The 21,452-nt window shown below is 39.0% G+C and overlaps 1 protein-coding gene across 8 annotated transcripts in view; it reads right to left on the bottom strand.

The window, feature by feature from the left end:
- Positions 1-21,452, bottom strand: part of si:ch211-140m22.7 (uncharacterized protein LOC570370 homolog) — a 53,600-nt gene that overhangs the window by 31,848 nt on the left and 300 nt on the right. For 2 of the 8 annotated variants that reach the window (XM_062564950.1, XM_037489481.2), the window contains exons 2-4: positions 21,290-21,356; positions 15,550-16,290; positions 14,433-14,496 (exon numbers count right to left, since the gene is read on the bottom strand). In XM_062564950.1, coding sequence (XP_062420934.1) covers positions 14,433-14,496; positions 15,550-16,290; positions 21,290-21,356 — 872 coding nt within the window. Of the gene's footprint in view, positions 1-3,710; positions 4,382-4,817; positions 4,943-14,432; positions 14,497-15,549; positions 16,291-20,295; positions 20,393-21,289; positions 21,357-21,452 lie in introns of those variants that run through there. The other 6 variants (XM_037489479.2, XM_037489480.2, XM_037489478.2 and 3 more) reach the window with 6 other exon arrangements.

Below are 21,452 nucleotides of genomic sequence, written 5' to 3'. Positions count from 1 at the left end.
GTTGAGAGACAGTATATATTATTTAATAGGCCTCATCAAACATTACAGTAAGAATTCCCTCCATTGGGTTGAAATACTAGTAGTAAAAGTATTTTAGTAATAATACCAGTTTAAATACTAGAAGTACTACTAGAAGTACTAGAAATATTAGTAGTGGTTGTAGTACTATTTGAAAGCGCAATAAGTATTCAACGAAACAGCTGAATCCTAAGCTTTATGTTTAAATAACATAATCATTGCAGCTTTTATTTTGAAAAGATGGTATTGGGTGAGTGGGTGGGGGGGTGGGGGGGTTGAGAGACAGTATATATTATTTAATAGGCCTCATCAAACATTACAGTATGAACTCCCTCCATGGCGGTTTGAAATGATGAGAGAAGGTGGAGAGAAGGAGGTCATGTCAGGCTGCACTAATCAGCTAATTAGGATCAGCTGTGAGTCACAGAAAGAGGCCCAGCTCGTTGGCACGGCAACGGAGCAGCTGCACTTAGCTCACAGACAGTTACTGAGAACCCACACCTCAAACAAATGCTTCCTGGAGCAAAACTATTTGGAGTAGCCAAAAAATAATGACATTTTGAGAGACACAAGACTCTACCGAACGTTTGAGTGTAGTTTTTATGTCTCTATGTGTTTTAAAACTGCTCTACCAGCAGTTTACAAAACATGGACCCTCTCTTGTCTTCCGACTTTGCCCGCACTCTAGCGCTCACTCTAAATTCGAAAAGGACCCCAAAACTAGTGAAACATAATGAGTGGTTATGAAAAAACTATAATAGATATCAACAAGCTGTTTTTTTAATGAAATTGTTAAGACTTGTGTCAACATTTTAAAGTTTAAATGGTCTCTCTGGCTGAAAGATTGGAAAAGCTGAAAAAGTTGAAAGTTGAACAAGTTTTGAGAGGATTTGAAAATTTAATCCATTGGAAACCATGTTAAAAAGTTTGATGTTTTTAATTTATATTAATTCAATTATAAGAGCTAAAAAGCTGAAAAGTCATAGCACCCCTCCCCTGAAGGAGCTGAACATTTTAATATTTGAATGGTCTTAATAGCTGAAAGTGTGAAGGAGTTGAAAGGTGCGGCGGAAGAAATAGAATAAAAAAAAGGCGGAATAAAGAAAAGAAGAACAATACTTGGAATGCTTGAAGCATTCCAACTAATAAGGCGGAATAAAGATTAGAAGAACAATACTTGGAATGCTTGAAGCATTCCAACTAATAAAGATTAGAAGAACAATACTTGGAATGCTTGAAGCATTCCAACTAATAATATGAAGAAGATGAATAAGGCGGAATAAAGATTAGAAGAACAATACTTGGAATGCTTGAAGCATTCCAACTAATTACTATGTGTACTTGTATGTATATTATTTACTGAAGAAATTATTACTTACACGGTTATATACTTGAATACTTTCTGCATTTACAATGTTCAGTTCCAAATCTGTGTTTTTAGTAATTGTGGTGGTATTTGGTATTTATAATTTTATCTTTGATATAATTTATTTCTTTTCGTGTTTGTTTATGTAAAATATGTTTAGAATAGGGCCGGGACTTTAGCGCGTTAATTGTGATTAATTAATTACAATATGAATTAAGATTAATTAATTACACATAAAAATAACGCATTACACATTTTTTACGCATTTTTACACTTTTTTTTGCACCGCGGAAAGTTTCTCACTGGATGAGTTTCGGGGGGACCGATTATACTGGAGTACCAACTAGCGTTCATGACTTCAGACAACAACAAACCACAGTGAACGTGAACGAAGAAGCTGACGAGACCGTGTCGGTTGGCCCCATGAATGGGAAATCTTATTATAATAAACACACGGATGGAAGCGTCGATAAGAGCGTGGTTGTGTGCAAGCTGTGCAACAAGGAATTTTCATCGAGCCTCAAGTATCACCTCAACGCAAAACAATTAGCAGCTAGCGTGGACGTTAGCCCCACTCTGGGTACAAGGACCCACACCCAACCCACACTGCACCAGATGACTGGGTTTAAGTACCAGGGTAACTAAGACCACGTCTGAAAAAATAACCAATGTTCTGAATGTACTTGAAAGTATTGGTCTACTTAAAACATAGTTTACAGAAGGTCTACTTACCTATAGGCTACCTGAATTTCTGAAAGTACTATATTTCTAAATATGCTATTGCTACACTGGAATTGGTTGAATAAAAATAAAAATACATGTGAAAAAAATGACTTCTCACTGTTCTCAGGTCATATATTTGTATGTACAATATATGCGATTAATTTCAATTAATTAATTACAAAGCCTCTAATTAATTAGATTAATATTTTTAATAGAGTCCCGGATTAAAAAATATCCAAAGGTTCTACCTTATTATCGACCGAAAACCAATCCCGTGCAAGGCACACACATCAGTGGCAGCTTTTGATGAACTGTTCAAAGCTCACTACGTTTTCAGTCTCTTATATTCAGTCTTTGTCATTTTTACACATTCATCCAAACCACCATATACAACATCGATGTCGGAAGAGCAAAAGAGAGCCCGCATGTTAAAGAACTTGGAGCACGACTGCTGCAGCGAGGCGCTGTAACCGATAAACAGCCTTGAAGATATTCACATATTTGTATGTAAAACACACTATGTGTGTGGTTCTTTGTCAACATTTAAAATTCCAACATGGTTTATATCCTGGCAAAAAGTTGTGTTTAAAATGTGGAGAGCTACATTGCTCATTATCATTTTGTACTTAGTGGCTTCCGAAAGCACCTCAGCAAGGTGCATAGTCAGGTTGATCAAGAGATTGATATTGTTCATGATGTTTCTACTCAGCGAGAATGTGAGGCATAATGTTCAAGTGATTCCCAAAATGTTATGGCCACTTTGCAAAACTCAGAAAGCTCTGTTGTTACAAGTCAACTATCGTCAATGTGTGGCTCAATTGTGGCGCATTTGCAAGCATCAGGTCTCTCTGAAAGTGCTGTCCAAACGATTGTTTGTTCAATGGAAGAAGTTGTCAATGATGTTAAAAGTCAGGCAAAAATGCCGTTCTTAAAACATTGTCTTCTGAAAATACAAGTTCATACACTCCAGGATCCAGAATAATGATTGTTTTGATCAATTAGGTAATCCTTTTACAGCATTAAATACAGAGTCAAAAAGGCATAAATATTATAATGAAAAATGGGAAACAGTTAAACAAAAAAAGAATGTGTCCTTGGTGTGAGGCTGGATTTGCGCAAAGATAGAATAAGGGTATACAGTGAGGTTCCTGTAACTTACGTATGTACCCATTCAGAGTACACTTAAATCCATATTCAAAAATGACCAAGTAAGAGAAAACTTTCAACAGGACAAACCAAGTGAAAATGTCATTTACAAAGACATCAATGATGAGTCATATTGACAAAACCATGCCCTGTTCTCACAGCAAAAACAAGCTTGGTTTCATTCTGAAGGTCTGAAAAAATATGGTTTTGATGTGATAATAAAGCCTCTTATTGATGACCAGAAAAAACCAAAGGCTTAAAGCTTCTTTGTGTTAAACAACCATTGTTTGGCTCAGTTATTCAAGTAACGGGAGAGAATTTGGCTTTAAATGACTTGTTGGGCTTTGTAGACTCATTCAGTGCAACCCATTGTTTTTAAACGTTTCGTTGAACAAACCAAGTTATAGATTGCAAGTGCTGGGATGGTGTCGCTATGAAAAGGACTTGAGCAACCAAATTCAGTTTCTATGTGTTTTTATTTTCAACGTTTAAAACAATGCTGGACTTAAAAGTGATTGGTCGGGTGTGTGTGTGGGGGGGGGCATGAGATAAATGGGATATGTTGGGCCGTAGAGGATAGATCAGACGTGTCCTCCAATTCAGCTCCTGTAGGGCTGCATCCCTTTGACTGCGCTCAGAGGAGTTGACGTAACAGGACCCAGCTGCTGGATTGGGACGCAGCTACAGCCATTGATTGACATGTCCACCAGATGATCTCATCTTCAGTGGGACTTCCTTGGCCTAACAATTATTCAATTTTTCTCTCACGCACAATATGGATTGAGTGTTTGTTCAAATGAAATACCATCCACTGAGACCGAGTCCTGATTGTGATGTTCCCAGACAGCAGCAGACAGATGAATACAACAATATGTTTGCATTTATTGGAAGTTATATTAATTCACATTTAGCTCGGCCATAGATCAATCTAAACAAAGCATATTCGAAAGCTCAAAATCAAAAATGTATGTAATGTCAATTCGGAAAAATATCTTGCCACAGCCATAGAGTTTGTCATGTACAAACCTAAAGCCAATGGTTGTTGGAACGTAACTATCAGATAGTGAACTCTTTAAGATGTCCAGTGCACCGATGTTCATTTCTGAGCAACTTCGTCCAACTTGGGCTCTGGAAAAAAAAAGATAATAATGGAGTGAATCTTTGATTATGTAGTCAGGTTTTTTTTGTCCCTAATTTGGTTAGTCACAATATTCTGAACATATTCTGAAACCTGATCATAGCATCCAGACAACAATACCTAAAGGGCTTCATTTACCGGCATCCTACCCATTAAATATGAATAGGTTTTGTTTAGCAGTAGGAGTTTTGGCCCTATAGAATAACACCAACCTCTGGGGACCACAAATATCCAAAACAGCTGTGGCCAAAGTGCTGACAGGTGGCAGATATAGCTTTTAAATATTGATCAAGTTAAAATAATTCACAAGCACTGCAGATGAAAGAAGACCACGTGTTACGAACTGGAAATATTCTACACAACAATCAAGAGTACTGCTGCTCACAAGCTGCAGTAGGTGATGAAGGCTTGAATAGCTTGACTCACCCGTGAACTTGAACTGTGGAAACGATAAAAGGTCTCCACCACCATAGAGTCTCTGAAGTTTTGCTACCTCCACTGCCAAAGACTTTTCATAATCTGAACCTGCATCCACTAGTCCCCCAGCAGCCCTACATGAGGACAAAACCAGTTATCATCTCATTCTCTCCCACAATGACAATTAAATGGGCATACTGTGATGACTCATCTGTCCACATTGACATCAACAAAGAGGCAAACAGAGAACAAGGTTTTTTTTAATCAAGTTTTTGTTCTAGTGATCATAGAATCCTTAGTTTGATGCCCGATTCTTCACATGGACTGCATGACACTTTAATTCCAAATGGCACCTGAAGGCTTTGTCATCAGTATATGAATACATGAAGTAGTCTAAAGACTAGAAAGAGATAATGAAGTATCTCTCAAATCCATGTTGCACTTTGCCGTACATCCTTGGTCAAACTTTGCCCTGTGCTGAAAAATTATTAATGACATCAGCTTCCATACACCAGCCAGAAATTCTATTGTTCTTTGAAAATTTCGATTATATTTCTTCAGTGTTTTTTGTAACTATACTTTTGTGGTTTAAATCAACTCGAAATTATGATTTGTTCTCTTAACCCGCTATTCTCATTTCAGTAAAACCGCGTCAATTAGGTTATGCTTAGTTATGCATCTGACATCATGGCATCCACACCATTTCAGATTTTTCCTCAGCAGTTGAGCCTCCATTTTCTCTCATCTCGTTACGACTTGGATAGAAGGTAAGTCTAGTGTTCCATTTTATTTTTTGTGTACAAATTATTTTAATATGTTGGATATAAAATAGTCCCCCTAAATTGGTTACATTTGATTTTATTCCCTAAATGAAGTGACCAAGTATTTAAAACTAACCAACGTTAACTGAACCAAACCAGCTTTTGTCATGCTAATGTTAGCTAGTTTAAATGAACATGTATTGATTAATTTCCCTCGTCTTGTGAAACATTTGTTTTAATCCAATGATGTGTTAAACCGTGGTCAACTCAGACGACACTTGAATTTTAGTGCACGTTTATGCTAACATTTACGGTATTTCAGAAATGGTGCTTTTGAACTTGCAATTATAGGGCTTTTACTTTGGAGAAATCTCTAAATTTGTACAGTAAAATTATTTCATATTCATCATCCTAGTAGTCAGGTCCTGTACATACACACTTTTATCATTGTCCGGAATTTACTATTTAGTTGGAATGCTTCAAGCATTCCAAGTATTGTTCTTCTTTTCTTTAATCAACTTATTAGTTGGAATGCTTCAAGCATTCCAAGTATTGTTCTTCTTTTCTTTATTCAACTTATTAGTTGGAATGCTTCAAGCATTCCAAGTATTGTTCTTCTTTTCTTTATTCAACTTATTAGTTGGAATGCTTCAAGCATTCCAAGTATTGTTCTTTGAATCTTTATTAGTTGGAATGCTTGAAGCATTCCAAGTATTGTTCTTCTTTTCTTTATTAGTTGGAATGCTTCAAGCATTCCAAGTATTGTTCTTCTTTTCTTTAATCAACTTATTAGTTGGAATGCTTCAAGCATTCCAAGTATTGTTCTTCTAATCTTTATTCCTCCTTATTCATCTTCTTATTATTCTTCTATTTCTTCCGCCGCACCTTTCAACTCCTTCACATTTTCAGCTATTCAGACCATTCAAATTTTAAAATGTTCAGCTCCTTCAGGAGAGTGGGGCTATGACTTTTCAGCTTTTATAATTGAATTAATATAAATTAAAAACATCAACCTTTTTTAACATGGTTTCCAATGGATTAAATTTTCAAATCCTCTTAAAACTTCTTCAACTTTCAACTTTTTCAGCTTTTCCAATCTTTCAGCTAGAGACACCATTTAAACTTTAAAATGTTGACACAAGTCTTAACAATTTCCTTAAAAAAACAGCTTGTTGATATCTATTATAGTTTTTTCATAACCACTCATTATGTTTCACTAGTTTTGGGGTCCTTTTCGAATTTAGAGTGAGCGCTAGAGTGCGGGCAAAGTCGGAAGACAAGAGAGGGGTCCATGTTTTGTAAACTGCTGGTAGAGCAGTTTTAAAACACATAGAGACATAAAAACTACACTCAAACGTTCGGTAGAGTCTTGTGTCTCTCAAAATGTCATTATTTTTTGGCTACTCCAAATAGTTTTGCTCCAGGAAGCATTTGTTTGAGGTGTGGGTTCTCAGTAACTGTCTGTGAGCTAAGTGCAGCTGCTCCGTTGCCGTGCCAACGAGCTGGGCCTCTTTCTGTGACTCACAGCTGATCCTAATTAGCTGATTAGTGCAGCCTGACATGACCTCCTTCTCTCCACCTTCTCTCATCATTTCAAACCCCCATGGAGGGAGTTCTTACTGTAATGTTTGATGAGGCCTATTAAATAATATATACTGTCTCTCAACCCCCCCACCCCCCCACCCACTCACCCAATACCATCTTTTCAAAATAAAAGCTGCAATGATTATGTTATTTAAACATGAAGCTTAGGATTCAGCTGTTTCGTTGAATACTTATTGCGCTTTCAAATAGTACTACAACCACTACTAATATTTCTAGTACTTCTAGTAGTACTTCTAGTATTTAAACTGGTATTATTACTAAAATACTTTTACTACTAGTATTTCAACCCAATGGAGGGAATTCTTACTGTAATGTTTGATGAGGCCTATTAAATAATATATACTGTCTCTCAACCCCCCACCCCGCCACCCACTCACCCAATACCATCATTTCAAAATAAAAGCTGCAATGATTATGTTATTTAAACATAAAGCTTAGGATTCAGCTGTTTCGTTGAATACTTATTGCGCTTTCAAATAGTACTACAACCACTACTAGAATGTCTAGTACTTCTAGTAGTACTTCTAGTATTTCAACTGGTATTATTACTAAAATACTTTTACTACTAGTATTTCAACCCAATGGAGGGAATTCTTACTGTAATGTTTGATGAGGCCTATTAAATAATATATACTGTCTCTCAACCCCCCACCCCGCCACCCACTCACCCAATACCATCATTTCAAAATAAAAGCTGCAATGATTATGTTATTTAAACATAAAGCTTAGGATTCAGCTGTTTCGTTGAATACTTATTGCGCTTTCAAATAGTACTACAACCACTACTAGAATGTCTAGTACTTCTAGTAGTACTTCTAGTATTTCAACTGGTAGTATTACTAAAATGACTTTTACTACTACTAATATTACTAGTACTACTAGTATTTCAACCCCAATGGTGGGAATTCTTACTGTAATGTTTGATGAGGCCCATCAATTAATAACTTTAGTTTTCTTAGCTTAGGGCGACTGTGGGTGAGTGGGGAGCGCGGGCGGCCGTCCTCCAATCAGAGGGTTGGCGGTCTGATCCCAGGCCTGGCTAACCTGTATGTCACTGTGTCCTTGGGCAAGACACTTGATCCCAGCATTGTTCCTCTAGCTGTGACTACACTGTGTGAATGTTAGTTACTGGTTGGGCAGGTGCCACTGTGTATGGTAGGTCCTGTCATTGGTGTGTGAATGGGTGAATGATGTTATGTAGTGTTAAGGTGCTTTGAGTGGTCAGAAGACTAGAAGAGCGCTGTACAAATCTATTTTACCAAGTCCATTTGGTTTGAATAACAAACAGTCTGTCTCTCAAACCCCCCCACCCAATTCCATTATTTCAAAATAAAAGCCTCAATGATTATCTGTACCTCAACAATGGGTACACCACAATTGCTTTCAAATACTAGTGAAACTAGTACTTACTTCTTCTACTGCTGCTAGTACCACTAGTACCACAATTACAAAAAATGTATTTTTTAATTCTCAGCTTTTCCTATTTCTATTATTTCAGCTTTTATTATTTGTGTTTTCAAATTCATAGAAGCTTCTCCAATTTCTTTTTTTGCAATTCTTTCAAGTTCATTTCAGCTTTTCTCATTTCTGTAATTTCAGCAATTTTAAATGTATTTCAGCCTTTTCTATTTCAGCAATGTTTAGAAAATTTCTGTATTTTCAGCCATTTTTAAATGTATTTCAGCTTGTTTCAATTCTGTACTTTAAGCAACTTTTTCAAATTATTTTCACCCCGCATTCCAACGCATTTTCAGCAGGAAATGCATTTTCTAGTTCTTCTTCTTCTATTTCTTCCGCCGCACGTTTCAACTCCTTCACACTTTTAGCTATTAAGACCATTCAAATATTGAAATGTTCAGCTCCTTCAGGAGAGGTGTGCTATGACTTTTCAGCTTTTTAGCTCTTATAATTGAATTAATATAAATTAAAAACATCAAACTTTTTAACATGGTTTCCAATGGATTAAATTTTCAAATCCTCTCAAAACTTGTTCAACTTTCAACTTTTTCAGCTTTTCCAATCTTTCAGCTAGAGACACCATTTAAACTTTAAAATGTTGCCACAAGTCTTAACAATTTCATTAAAAAAACAGCTTGTTGATATCTATTATAGTTTTTTCATAATCATTAATTATGTTTCATTAGTTTTGGGGTTTCTTTCGAATTTAGAGTGGAGTTTTCCAGATTGTCCCGCGATTTAGAGTGAGCGCCGTGTCAGGATTCAGTAAAAAAAAAAAGAGGCACTTTTATCTTTACGGCCACAATATTCACTTTTCAGCCTTCATTTAAAAAGAAAACATTAGCCGTGCTTGTGCTGGTTGGACTCGTATAAGTTTGGAATCTCAGAGTTATTTACTTTTTGCGTGAGGAGCCTGATTGTGAGACAAAGTCTGCCCCGAGCCCCATAAGCTTCCATACAAAAAATAATACATTTAAAAAAAAAAGAAACACAGCCGGTACACTTTTTGTAAACGGCTGTTTGAGCAGTTTTAAAACACATAGAGACATAAAAACTACACTCATGCGTTTGGTAGGGTCTTGGGTCTCTCAAAATGTAATTATTTTTTGGTTACCCCATATAGTTTTGCTCCAGGAAGCATTTGTTTGAGGTGTGGATTTTGTCTAAATCTCTTCACTCTCTTCGCTGTGAGCTAATTAACGACCAGCTGTTGATCGATGCCCATAAAGACGCAGCTCAGGAGTCATCCACTGCGCAGGGACGTGTAGGTTTAACCGTGTTTAGCTAACCGTACATGGACGTGTAGGTTTAACCGTGTTTAGCTAACCGTACATGGACGTGCGTGTCGTGAGTTGGGACGGAGACCCGGGACGAGCAGACCGTAAGTAATGTGGAGGCTGGACGGTAAGATATTTCAAACATGTGAGAGCGATAAGTGATAGAGTGCTAGCTAGCTAAACTGCTAACGAGGCTACTCCCCGCTGGAAACTTAAAGCGGGGGTGTGACGTTGTTCATTCGGTGTTGTCATTAAGCTGCAGGCACGTGAGTTTATTTTCTTACGCGAGTGATACTATTAATAACCTTTTCGCGGACCGCAAGAAGGTCCGTTAGCACGTCAAAAGTTACGGGGGAGGGGCGTGACGTTGTTCTTTCGGTGATTGAGCTGCAGACACGTGAGTTTGTTTTCTTACGCGAATGACAGGAGATCGTTTGGTCTTTATTTTACGCAACAAAGCGTCAACTTAATATACTATTAATAACCTTCATCGGACCGCAAGAAGGTCCGTCGGTTAATAAGCACGTCAAAAGTTACGGTGGACCAGCCGGGGTTAGGGGGGAGGAGGGGGTCCGCTGGTGGGCGAAACTGCGCACTGAGTAGTGAACAATTGTAATTGAGATGGGGGCTGTAGTATTTGTGTGTGTCCACTAACATTTAATTGTCCAAGTGAAACACGTAGTACTTGTATTAGTCATTGGCGCTGTATGCGTCCATCTTTATTTCACAAAACCGCGCATCTCTATGACGTCATCAAAACATGACGGTTAACTTATCCGGAAGTATCCAGGGGCGTTTTTGATGGGACCGACCGCCACGAAGCTCTCAGTAATTTCTACACTATTTGCAAACTTTTGAGGCACTCACCAACTATGCAAAATGGTTTATTTTGACTTGTTGCCAGGATCTTCTCCTGTCTTGTTTATTCTGTGCACATTGGCAGGTGCCAATGTGTATGGTAGGTTGTGTCATCAGTGTATTAATGGGTGAGAGATGTCATCTAGTATTAAAGGGCTTTGAGTAGTCAGAAGACTAGCAAAGCGGTGTACAAGTCCATTTACCAAGTTCATTTAGTTTGAATGAAAAAGATTCAGCAATGTTTAGAAGTAATTTAAGCATTTAGTCAAATTCATAGAAGCTTCCCCCATTTCTGTTTTTTCCAATTCTTTCAAGTTCATTTCAGCTTTTCTCATTTCTGTATTTTCAGCAATTTTTAAATGTATTTCAGCCTTTTCTATTTCAGCAATGTTTAGAATAATTTCAGCATTTTAAGCAACTTTTTGAAATTAATTTCAGCTTTTATTATTTCTGTGATTTCAAATTCATAGAAGCTTCTCCCATTTCAGTTTTTTTGCAATTGTTTCAAGTTCATTTCAGCTTTTCTCATTTCTGTATTTTCAGCCATTTTTAATGTATTTCAGCTTTTTCTATCCTTTCAGCAATGTTTAGAATAATTTCAGCTTGTTTCATTTCTGTACTTTAAGCAACTTTTTGAAATTAATTTCAGCTTTTTGCATTCCAACGCATTTTCAGCAGGAAATGCATTTTCTAGTTCAACTTATTCAACACGCTTATTCTATTTCTTCCGCCGCACCTTTCAACTCCTTCACACTTTCAGCTATTAAGACCGTTCAAATATTAAAATGTTCAGCTCATTCAGGGGAGGGGTGCTATGACTTTTCAGCTTTTTAGCTCTTATAATTGAATTAATATAAATTAAAAACAAACTTTTTAACATGGTTTCCAATGGATTAAATTTTCAAATCCTCTTAAAACTTCTTCTTCTTCTTCTTCTTCTCAACTTTCAACTTTTTCAGCTTTTCCAATCTTTCAGCTAGAGACACCATTTAAACTTTAAAATGTTGACACAAGTCTTAACAATTTCATTAAAAAACTGCTTGTTATCTATTATAGTTTTTTCATAATCACTAATTATGTTTGACTAGTTTTGGGGTCCTTTTCGAATTTACAGTGTGCGCTAGAGTGCAGACAAAGTCGGAAGACAAGAGAGGGTCCATGTTTTGTAAACTGCTGGTAGAGCGGTTTTAAAACACATAGAGACATAAAAACTACACTCAAACGTTCGGTAGAGTCTTGTGTCTCTCAAAATGTCATTATTTTTTGGCTACTCCAAATAGTTTTGCTCCAGGAAGCATTTGTTTGAGGTGTGGGTTCTCAGTAACTGTCTGTGAGCTAAGTGCAGCTGCTCCGTTGCCGCGACAACGAGCTGGGGCTCTTTCTGTGACTCACAGCTGATCCTAATTAGCTGATTAGTGCAGCCTGACATGACCTCCTTCTCTCCACCTTCTCTCATCATTTCAAACCCCCATGAAGGGAGTTCTTACTGTAATGTTTGATGAGGCCTTCTAATATGGGTGAGTGGGGCTTTTCTCATTTATGTATTTCAGCTTTTTCTATTCTTTCAGCAATGTTTATAATAATTTCAGCTTGTTTCATTTCTGTACTTTAAGCAACTTTTTGAAATTAATTTCAGCTTTCTGCATTCCAACGCATTTTCAGCAGGAAATGCATTTTCTAGTTAAATACTCTTTTCCGGTTACGTGTTTAATACCGTAAATGTCAGCATAAACGTGCACTAAAATTCAAGCGTCGGCTGAGTTGACCAGGGATTTCCGAGTGTCGGCCGAGTTGACCGCAGTCTTTTTTAACTGTGTGCAGTGTTATTATTGTTGGAAGTGTTATTGTTGCCCCTGGTCAATCATTGTTGGTATAAATTCTTTTGATGTGTTTTTAAAAAGAGGATTGTCTAAATAAAAGTGATATTGGACTGTACACGCAGAAGCCTTTGTCTTGGTTTACCTCATGGGATTTTTAGCCATAAGCATAAAAGTAATTGAATTCAGGGTCTCTCCCCTCAAAGAGAGTGGCATTGTCACCTCTTGGTATTACTCAGTGTTTCAGTGTCCATTTGGTCACATATAGTTATGATTATTTTGCCATTGTCTTAAATAATTGACACCCTAGTAAACTTTTTTTCCATTAACAGAGGTTGTGGATTTTCATTTTGTGTTCCGATTAAAATGAGGAATTTGCCTAATCAGTAAGTTATCACATTGTAGCACTCAGGCCAGTGATATGAGTGTCCCATACCTGGTGCATGATTAATGCATAATAGTGCAAAGTGATGCCAATTATATTTTGTCTTTTTCGTGTACCCATCTGTAGGATACTAGAGCAGATAATGCTCTGAGGGACTCGGAGCACACCGCTATGGCAGTGTTTGTCATTCGGAAAGAGGGGGAAGGACTGCAGGAGCCACCTGAAGAGATTGGCATCGCCATTGAGGGTGTGGAGTTGTTGCATCAACTAACTTCCGTTGCATCAGCTCTTGCCCTGCTTCTAGGGTTGATATATGCGCTCAACCTATCCTACCAAAAACTACTTGATTTCACCTTTGAAGCGCTCCAGAAGATTATCATGGAGCTTGAGGAGCACAAGATGTCCCCAAAGGTCCATAATCTGTATGGCAGACTTAGAGTACAATAAATAGTGTTTAGATATTGGGCATTTCAGAATTTAGCCTCTTTGGCTGTTGAGCCTTTGTTGGTTGCAAAAGACAATCGAGAATGTTAACAATTAATTAACAATGTTTAATATTAAAAGACAATATTTTTTCACAATTAGTCTTTAAAGAAGCAGTTTTTTTTACTGTATACAAATGCTTCCTTTTATTTGTGGGGAAAAGGTTACATTTACGTTTTGTGGTGTTCCAAAAAATCTTTAATATTTTAAAGAATGCCAAATGTGGCTTAGCATAGTTATGCATTTTGTGCATATGCATTTTCTTAAAACACTGAACATTTACATTTATGCAATACATTTAAAAAACTTTTTTCTTATAGGCAACTTAAAATTGTATTGTTAGGACAGGTATTTTATTTGTATTGAAGTACAATTTTATACAATGGTTAATACAAAAATTCGCTTCAACTTCAGCTTAACTTGTTTGAATTTCTAGTTAAACTAATGCAAACCATTGATTTGAAACCCATCAAATTATTACAAACATCTGACTAACAGCAATTGTGTTAATATAACTTGTTGACTTAATTTGGAAAAACATAATTCATTTGTGTGTTACCAATTGAAACAATTCAATTAAGTTGGTCCAACTCTTCTCTTTTTTCAGTGTACAGCTATTGCTATGACTGCTGTTACTATGATTACTACGACCACTGACGGTGGTTACATCTGACGGATATTGAAGCATACATTGTTTGCTCCGATAAGATTTCGTCAGTGGAACTGAAAGTCAGACAGGTGTATCAAATATCCTATTAATTTTCTGAATGCTACACATAGAGCATTGATCTGAATCCTGTGGATAGGGGCAGACTTCCGTTGGACACCTAGACTATTCATATCCAGCTGAACTTGTGCTTGCTTTGATAAAGCAGCTACAGTTCAAACCTCTGTTGCATCCAGGTTAGCTGAAGCCGTTACCTGCCTGTAAACCAACTGGGAGGACACGAAAGCTTCTTAGGAGAGTTAGTGAGACTTACCGGCTTTTTGTGGAGTACTCGCGTATGGAGTCCAAGAAGAGTTTCTGGATTGGGTCCATTTGACCTGAGTCAGAAAAGAAAGTAAATAAAATGTAATTTCTTGTCACATGAAAATATTAACTAACAAAGACGAAGTAGGGGTCAGATAGGAAAGAAGGTTTAAAAGTTAGTGGACAAGTTAAAAAGGTTGCTGTGTGTCATGGTGGACAACACATGAACAGAGCTCCTGTAAAGTAAAAACATCTTAACAATGTCAAAGAGCAAATATAAAATCTTCATATTTGGCTCAACACACAACAACCAGGTTGCTGGTTATAAAGTTTACATTTACACATTACCTAAATACACCCAACGATAGGATCACACACAAAGGGACTGATTGTGTATTAATTGTATCATGCAAAGTGTAAGGGTCAAATTAGGAGAGAAGTTAAAGGGAATAAAATAAATACGGTGATATCTGCAATTGTCTCCTTCTCCACTGGAAACATACTGTAAACATTATCATAGTCTTCAACAACCACCAATAAAAAAGTAATAAAAGTCCCATAATACAATAGCTTTTGGAGATTGGCAGAGCTAAGAATTAATCTTATGACGTTTGAGGATATTTTTAAAAAGGAAGACTAATGAAAGTTAGGATCTTAAAACCTCTGTACGAGTAAAAGGGTGGAAAGTACAGATCAGTGACATATGCAACATGGTAAAACGATCTAGAAAACAAAGGAAATGAGTGTAGTGAGAAGGCAGACATTGGTGAAAAATAAACAGGCTACCGAAAGGAACTATGCCATAATGCCGTGCAATGAAAACATGCAACATTTAGACAACAGTTAAATTAAATGTTACCCAACCATGTGGGGCAGGAGTGAATAGCAATTTTTAGGTTTATGGGCTAGAATGAATAAGTGAGCAGTACGGAAGGATCAAAAGGACAACCCAACTAGATCCAACAGTCGTGGGTTTGTGATGTCAGGTATCTTTACGGATTATCCTTACACTCATCACAAACAACTATATATTCATAGATATGTGATGAAAATAAGTGCTGGTAGACTGCAGAGTCCAGGGAGGAAAATAGAAGGATTGTGGAGGAGGGGTAGGTTGTGGTGTGTACCCTCAGACGGTTCAACTGGGTCGCCCGCCTGTTGCTCCTCTCCTGAAGCCTCAGCTATCACTGGAGCAGGGTCCACCAGCTCCTCCGACCTCCCCACGGGAGCAGAAACTTCAGCTGCAGCCTCAGTTTCTACTTCAGTAGCAGAGGGTTCAGGTGTAGCTTCAACAGGAACTTTGACAGCAGGTTCTGCTGGAGTTTCAGCTGCAGGAGCTTCCACTGCTGGAGCAGCAGTTCCAGGAACAGATGCAACAGCTTCAACCACTGGTGCAGCTTCTGCAACCACTTCAGCCACTGGAGCAGCTCCGGCACCCACTTCCTCCACTGGTTCAGCTCCGGCAACCACTTCTGCCACAGCTTCGGCAAACACTTGAGCCACTGGTACAGCTTCGGCAACCACCTCTGCCACTGGTACAGCTTCGGCAACCACTTGAGCCACCGGTACAGCTTCGGCAACCACTTCAGCCACCGGTACAGCTTCCGCAACCACTTCAGCCACTAGTACAGCTTTGGCAACAGCCTCAATAAAAGGTGTGACTCCAACCTCAGTGGCAAGAGCTTCTACCACATGGGTGGCTGCCACAGTCTCTGGTGCAGCAGGAGTGGGCGTGGACTTTGGGACTTGTGAAGCTGCAGCTTGAGCTGATGCAGTGGCTGCTGATCCGTTCTTGGGAAACTCGTATGACTTGTGCTGGATAAGTTTCTCTACATCGAAGTATGTTTTAGTCTGATCTTTGTCTAGGACTAAGGAAGAGGGCAGACAGAAAAGACAGATTTTTTTAAAACATATGTATTAGGTGCAAATGAAAAAATGCCAACTTTCAACACATCCTACACATTCTACTCTAAACAGAGAATCCAGTGACATACTGAAAGGTGGTCTTGGTTACCAGTTTACAGCAAAAGAAAGACATTTAAAACAAAATCGACACACATGCAGTTGAGATAAAAAAGGAACACATTATTATCAAAATGACCCAAATCCAACAATGGTCTCCTGATGGGCCAGTGACAAAGTGTTCTTCAAAACCAAGAGACAGCAAGATCCTCCTTGTGACACTGGCAAGTCTGTGCCGGGCGTCAGTACTCCATGGCAGTCGTCACAACAGCGAGCTGAGTGGGAGGACGACTGAATCAGTTTTATGATTTTAGTTGAGACACCCAAGCCACCCGTTCGCTTAGAGTGTCCACGGTGTACTTCTGGGTTTCTCATTTATTTGATTTAAGTATGATTTTGCTGGTTTTGCAACAAATGCAACAGATTTACTAACAACCGCCAGACTTGCCATATCGTGGTAGCGCCAAAAGGAGGATCTCGGCTTTGCGGTCAAAACCTGAGGAAAGAAAGTTAGAAGGGGAAAATAATGCTACGTGCTAATGTCTAAGTCCAAGTAAATTCATAGTTGCAGCTTCCCACGTGAAACCCTTGATCAATCGAGTATTTGCATTTCAGGCAGGGTGAGATGGTAACAGTACAGACAGATCAGCGAGAAAGCGGCAAATTCCAAATAAAAAATGGAAGGAAAAAAATAAGAGGATTAAGGGGAAGAAAGAAATGGATGGGTGAGAAAAAAATGGAACAAATGGGGCTCTTCAAAAAGAGAAAAGTGGACAGAGAGAGTAGAGCATTTAATCCAGAATGGTCAAACGTTTCTACTCAAGACTCCCACTGAGCAAAAAAGTGGGGCAGTGGGATATTATATATATATATATATATACATATACACTCACCGGCCACTTTATTAGGTACCCCATGCTAGTAACGGGTTGGACCCCCTTTTGCCTTCAGAACTGCCTCAATTCTTCGTGGCATTGATTCAACAAGGTGCTGGAAGCATTCCTCAGGGAGTTTGGTCCATATTGACATGATGGCATCACACAGTTGCCGCAGATTTGTCGGCTGCACATCCATGATGCGAATCTCCCGTTCCACCACATCCCAAAGATGCTCTATTGGATTGAGATCTGGTGATTGTGGAGGCCATTTGAGTACAGCGAACTCATTGTCATGTTCAAGAAACCAGTCTGAGATGATTCCAGCTTTATGACATGGCGCTTTATCCTGCTGAAAGTAGCCATCAGAAGTTGGGTACATTGTGGTCATAAAGGGATGGACATGGTCAGCAACAATTCTCAGGTAGGCTGTGGCGTTGCAACGATGCTCAATTGGTACCAAGGGGCCCAAAGAGTGCCAAGAAAATATTCCCCACACCATGACACCACCACCACCAGCCTGAACCGTTGATACAAGGCAGGATGGATCCATGCTTTCATGTTGTAGACGCCAAATTCTGACCCTACCATCCGAATGTCGCAGCAGAAATCGAGACTCATCAGACCAGGCAACGTTTTTCCAATCTTCTATTGTCCAATTTCGATGAGCTTGTGCAAATTGTAGCCTCAGTTTCCTGTTCTTAGCTGAAAGGAGTGGCACCCGGTGTGGTCTTCTGCTGCTGTAGCCCATCTGCCTCAAAGTTCGACGTACTGTGCGTTCAGAGATGCTCTTATGCCCACCTTGGTTGTAACGGGTGGTTATTTGAGTCACTGTTGCCCTTCTATCAGCTCGAACCAGTCTGGCCATTCTCCTCTGACCTCTGGCATCAACAAGGCATTTCCGCCCACAGAACTGCCGCTCACTGGATGTTTTTTCTTTTTCGGACCATTCTCTGTAAACCCTAGAGATGGTTGTGCGTGAAAATCCCAGTAGATTAGCAGTTTCTGAAATACTCAGACCAGCCCTTCTGGCACCAACAATCATGCCACGTTCAAAGTCACTCAAATCACCTTTCTTCCCCATACTGATGCTCGGTTTGAACTGCAGGAGATTGTCTTGACAATGTCTACATGCCTAAATGCACTGAGTTGCCGCCATGTGATTGGCTGCTTAGAAATTAAGTGTTAACGAGCAGTTGGACAGGTGTACCTAATAAAGTGGCCGGTGAGTGTATATTATATATACACACAATTTTTAAAATGCGTTGGTTTATTATTGATAATTAGCTGAGACTGCAGAGTCCAAATGGCACTTTATTTGAACATTTATATTATTATAATTTTGAAATGCAGCCCTACTTTTATTTAGGTATTGGGAAAATTCAATTAGTAAATAATGGTCCAATTAGGGTCAAACAGACCATTAATCAGGGGAGGCTTTGGGGCGGAGCTACACAGTAATGGACAGGTATCTATTAGGGCGTTGTCAGATCAACTTTATAATTTATCTTAACCACTCATTTATGGTATGGCTTTTTGATTTATTCATGGTCCGTGTATATATATATATATATTAGGGCTGGGCGATATAGACCAAAAGTCATATTCCGGTATATTTTTGCTGGATATCGATATACGGTATATATCCCGATATTTTCTCCACATTAAAAGGGAAGAAAACCTGAACACAAATGTCAAAGCAAAGTTAAAGCCAAATATGACATGTCATCAGTCGTTTAATTGAAACCAGCTATTTCAGTAAGGAGTTGAAAAATCAAATAAATAAAAATGAATAAATAATAAATTAAATGAAACAATAAACAAATGTTCAGCCGTTCAAATAATATTATTTAAACATAAATAGTGTATAACAGGAGTATTTTTTGAAAACAAAGCTCCATAAGGTGCACATATGAATAAATAAAATCCTGTTTTCATCTCCCAGTAATGAATGAAGTTAACTGTCACGCTCATGTAGGACGCTGGTCAATGCAAAATGGGTCACATTAGCGAGCCGGTCAGCAAGGCTCTGTCTGACTTCAGGATACATTTTTTGCAGTGCTTCTCTTGCAAAGTAGTTGCGACTGGGAAGCTCATATCTCGGGTCAATCGTTTTCAGCAGCATTTTGAATCCGACTTGTTCAGTTGCAACAGGGACCATATCTTTAGCAATGTGATAGGACACCGCTTTCGTTATAGTACACCACTTGTCACTTTTCTTTTCATAAGGCACACTGCGGGAAAATGAGGTTTGCAGTGAGTTTTGTTTCGGGGCTGGAGCTTGTTCGGGTTGCTTCTGGCGCGCGGCTTCTGCAGCGCGCAGTTTCACACACTCTTCGTATAGCGGTTTGAGCCGTTGTTTTAGGAGGGGGGGGGGGGGGGGCAGCGCACAATGAGCAGCGCCAGCCTCACTGCTCATTTTAACAGATACGTCACAACTTCACAACAACCAGGAGTTTTTCGCGCGTCATTGATTTAGCAGGCTGTGATTGGTAATCGGGACTGGAGCTGTCCCGGCCGGGACAAATCAAAGTTGCCCATAATTCGGGATGTCCCGGGTAATGCGGGACGATTGGCAACCCTACTGTAACCTGTTTATGGCACTCCCTACATATAACGTTGTTTTGTTGCTCATCGGATACTTTAAATCCGAACCATCTTCAAATAACTGAGCCACTGCTTTTTTTAACGAACAAATTCCTCCTCCGCACGCTGCGCAGACGTTGTTGCTTCCTCCATGTTTGTTGAAGTGTGTGTCCCTGCCCCTCCCCCCTCTGCGCGTGATGCCCCTCCCCCTTCTGCGCGTCAAAGAGGATGGGCGGGGCGAGGGCGAGAAGCAGTGCAGAGCGCTCCGGGTCGGCAGCTTGCTTTCAGAGCGCAAATTGAAATATATCGATGTATGCGAAATTGTCTAATTCCATATCCCATTAAAAAATATATCGATATATTCGTTTATACCGATATATCGCCCAGCCCTAATATATATATATATATATATATAATAGTTGTGACAGCAGCAGAGACTCTGAGACCTACCTGAGCGGTTCTTTTTTGATGACTTCTTAGAACCTCCAGATTTTGTGCCAAGAGCCACAGCTGCAGGTGTTCTACTCCAGCTGTCAGCCAACAAACACTGACAACACACACACACCTTTTGATTTATTCATGGTCCGTTTGACCTATTGTAAATGAATAAATATTGGTGGAAACATACATACTTCATATAACTTCTTTCTACTGACAAAAATTGACTTGACGCAGAGTAAATGATTGGAAAGCTTTAACTTTACAAACAGTGGACAGGACCTACAATACATTTGCGTAGCACCAATGAGGATATGAACGTACTCTCACATTTTCTGCACTTGAAAACGTTCCTTTTTTTTTTTTTTTAAATCGCAGAACAACTTGGCAGCATGGCACCACGGATGGGCCCCATACAAGGTCCATGTTCCCTGTAAACGTAAAGGCATTCCTAGTTGTCTTTGTTCACCCTAAACCAAAATGTTTCGTAGCCGCTGAGTGTAAAATTTCATAATGAAATAAAGAGAAATCGATGCAATCGTTCATGTTCGAGTGGCCGACCGCTTAGCACAGTTGTCTTGAAACGTGTTACTATTGTGCTCGACAGGGATTGAATCCAGATTGTGCCAATCTTTCACTAAATATATTATCCTATATTACTTTCTTAAGTGCACGTCACTGTATGACAATGTGAACAGAATATCACCATTTGTCCACATGTTTCGTTAGTGCCAGGCTGCAGCCTCGCGAAAAAGTATTGATACACATGTTTGGAAGTGTTCCACGATAATGTATAATAAATGAACAAACCAACGAGTTCCACACACAAAGACGTCACTCTCTAGGTCGTCTTCAACAAAAAATGTTTTTCCACCTAGTGTTCTGGCGGTGAATTGCTTTGCAACACGCGCAAGCCTTTTTAAACCATGAATTGAAACGAGTCCGTCGACTCAAGACGCAGACCCACACGCAGAAGCTGTTCACGCAGACATGTTCCAGCATTTACCTTCACAGAGCAAAGTCGTCCTGTTCTCAGCAAGGCAGCCGCCATCTTTCTGTGCCGCCTGTCTCTGCTGGACATTAAGTACGAGTAAACAATGACAGTAATTAACACTTGTGACATAACTTTCTTATGCAAGTTTCTATCCGCATCGGGGAAAAAAGACAGC

Source organism: Pungitius pungitius, chromosome 10, assembly GCF_949316345.1.
Source record: "Pungitius pungitius chromosome 10, fPunPun2.1, whole genome shotgun sequence".
Lineage (NCBI taxonomy): Eukaryota > Metazoa > Chordata > Actinopteri > Perciformes > Gasterosteidae > Pungitius > Pungitius pungitius.
Note: the sequence above shows the minus strand (reverse complement) of the source record. Positions and strands in the feature narration are given on the sequence as shown.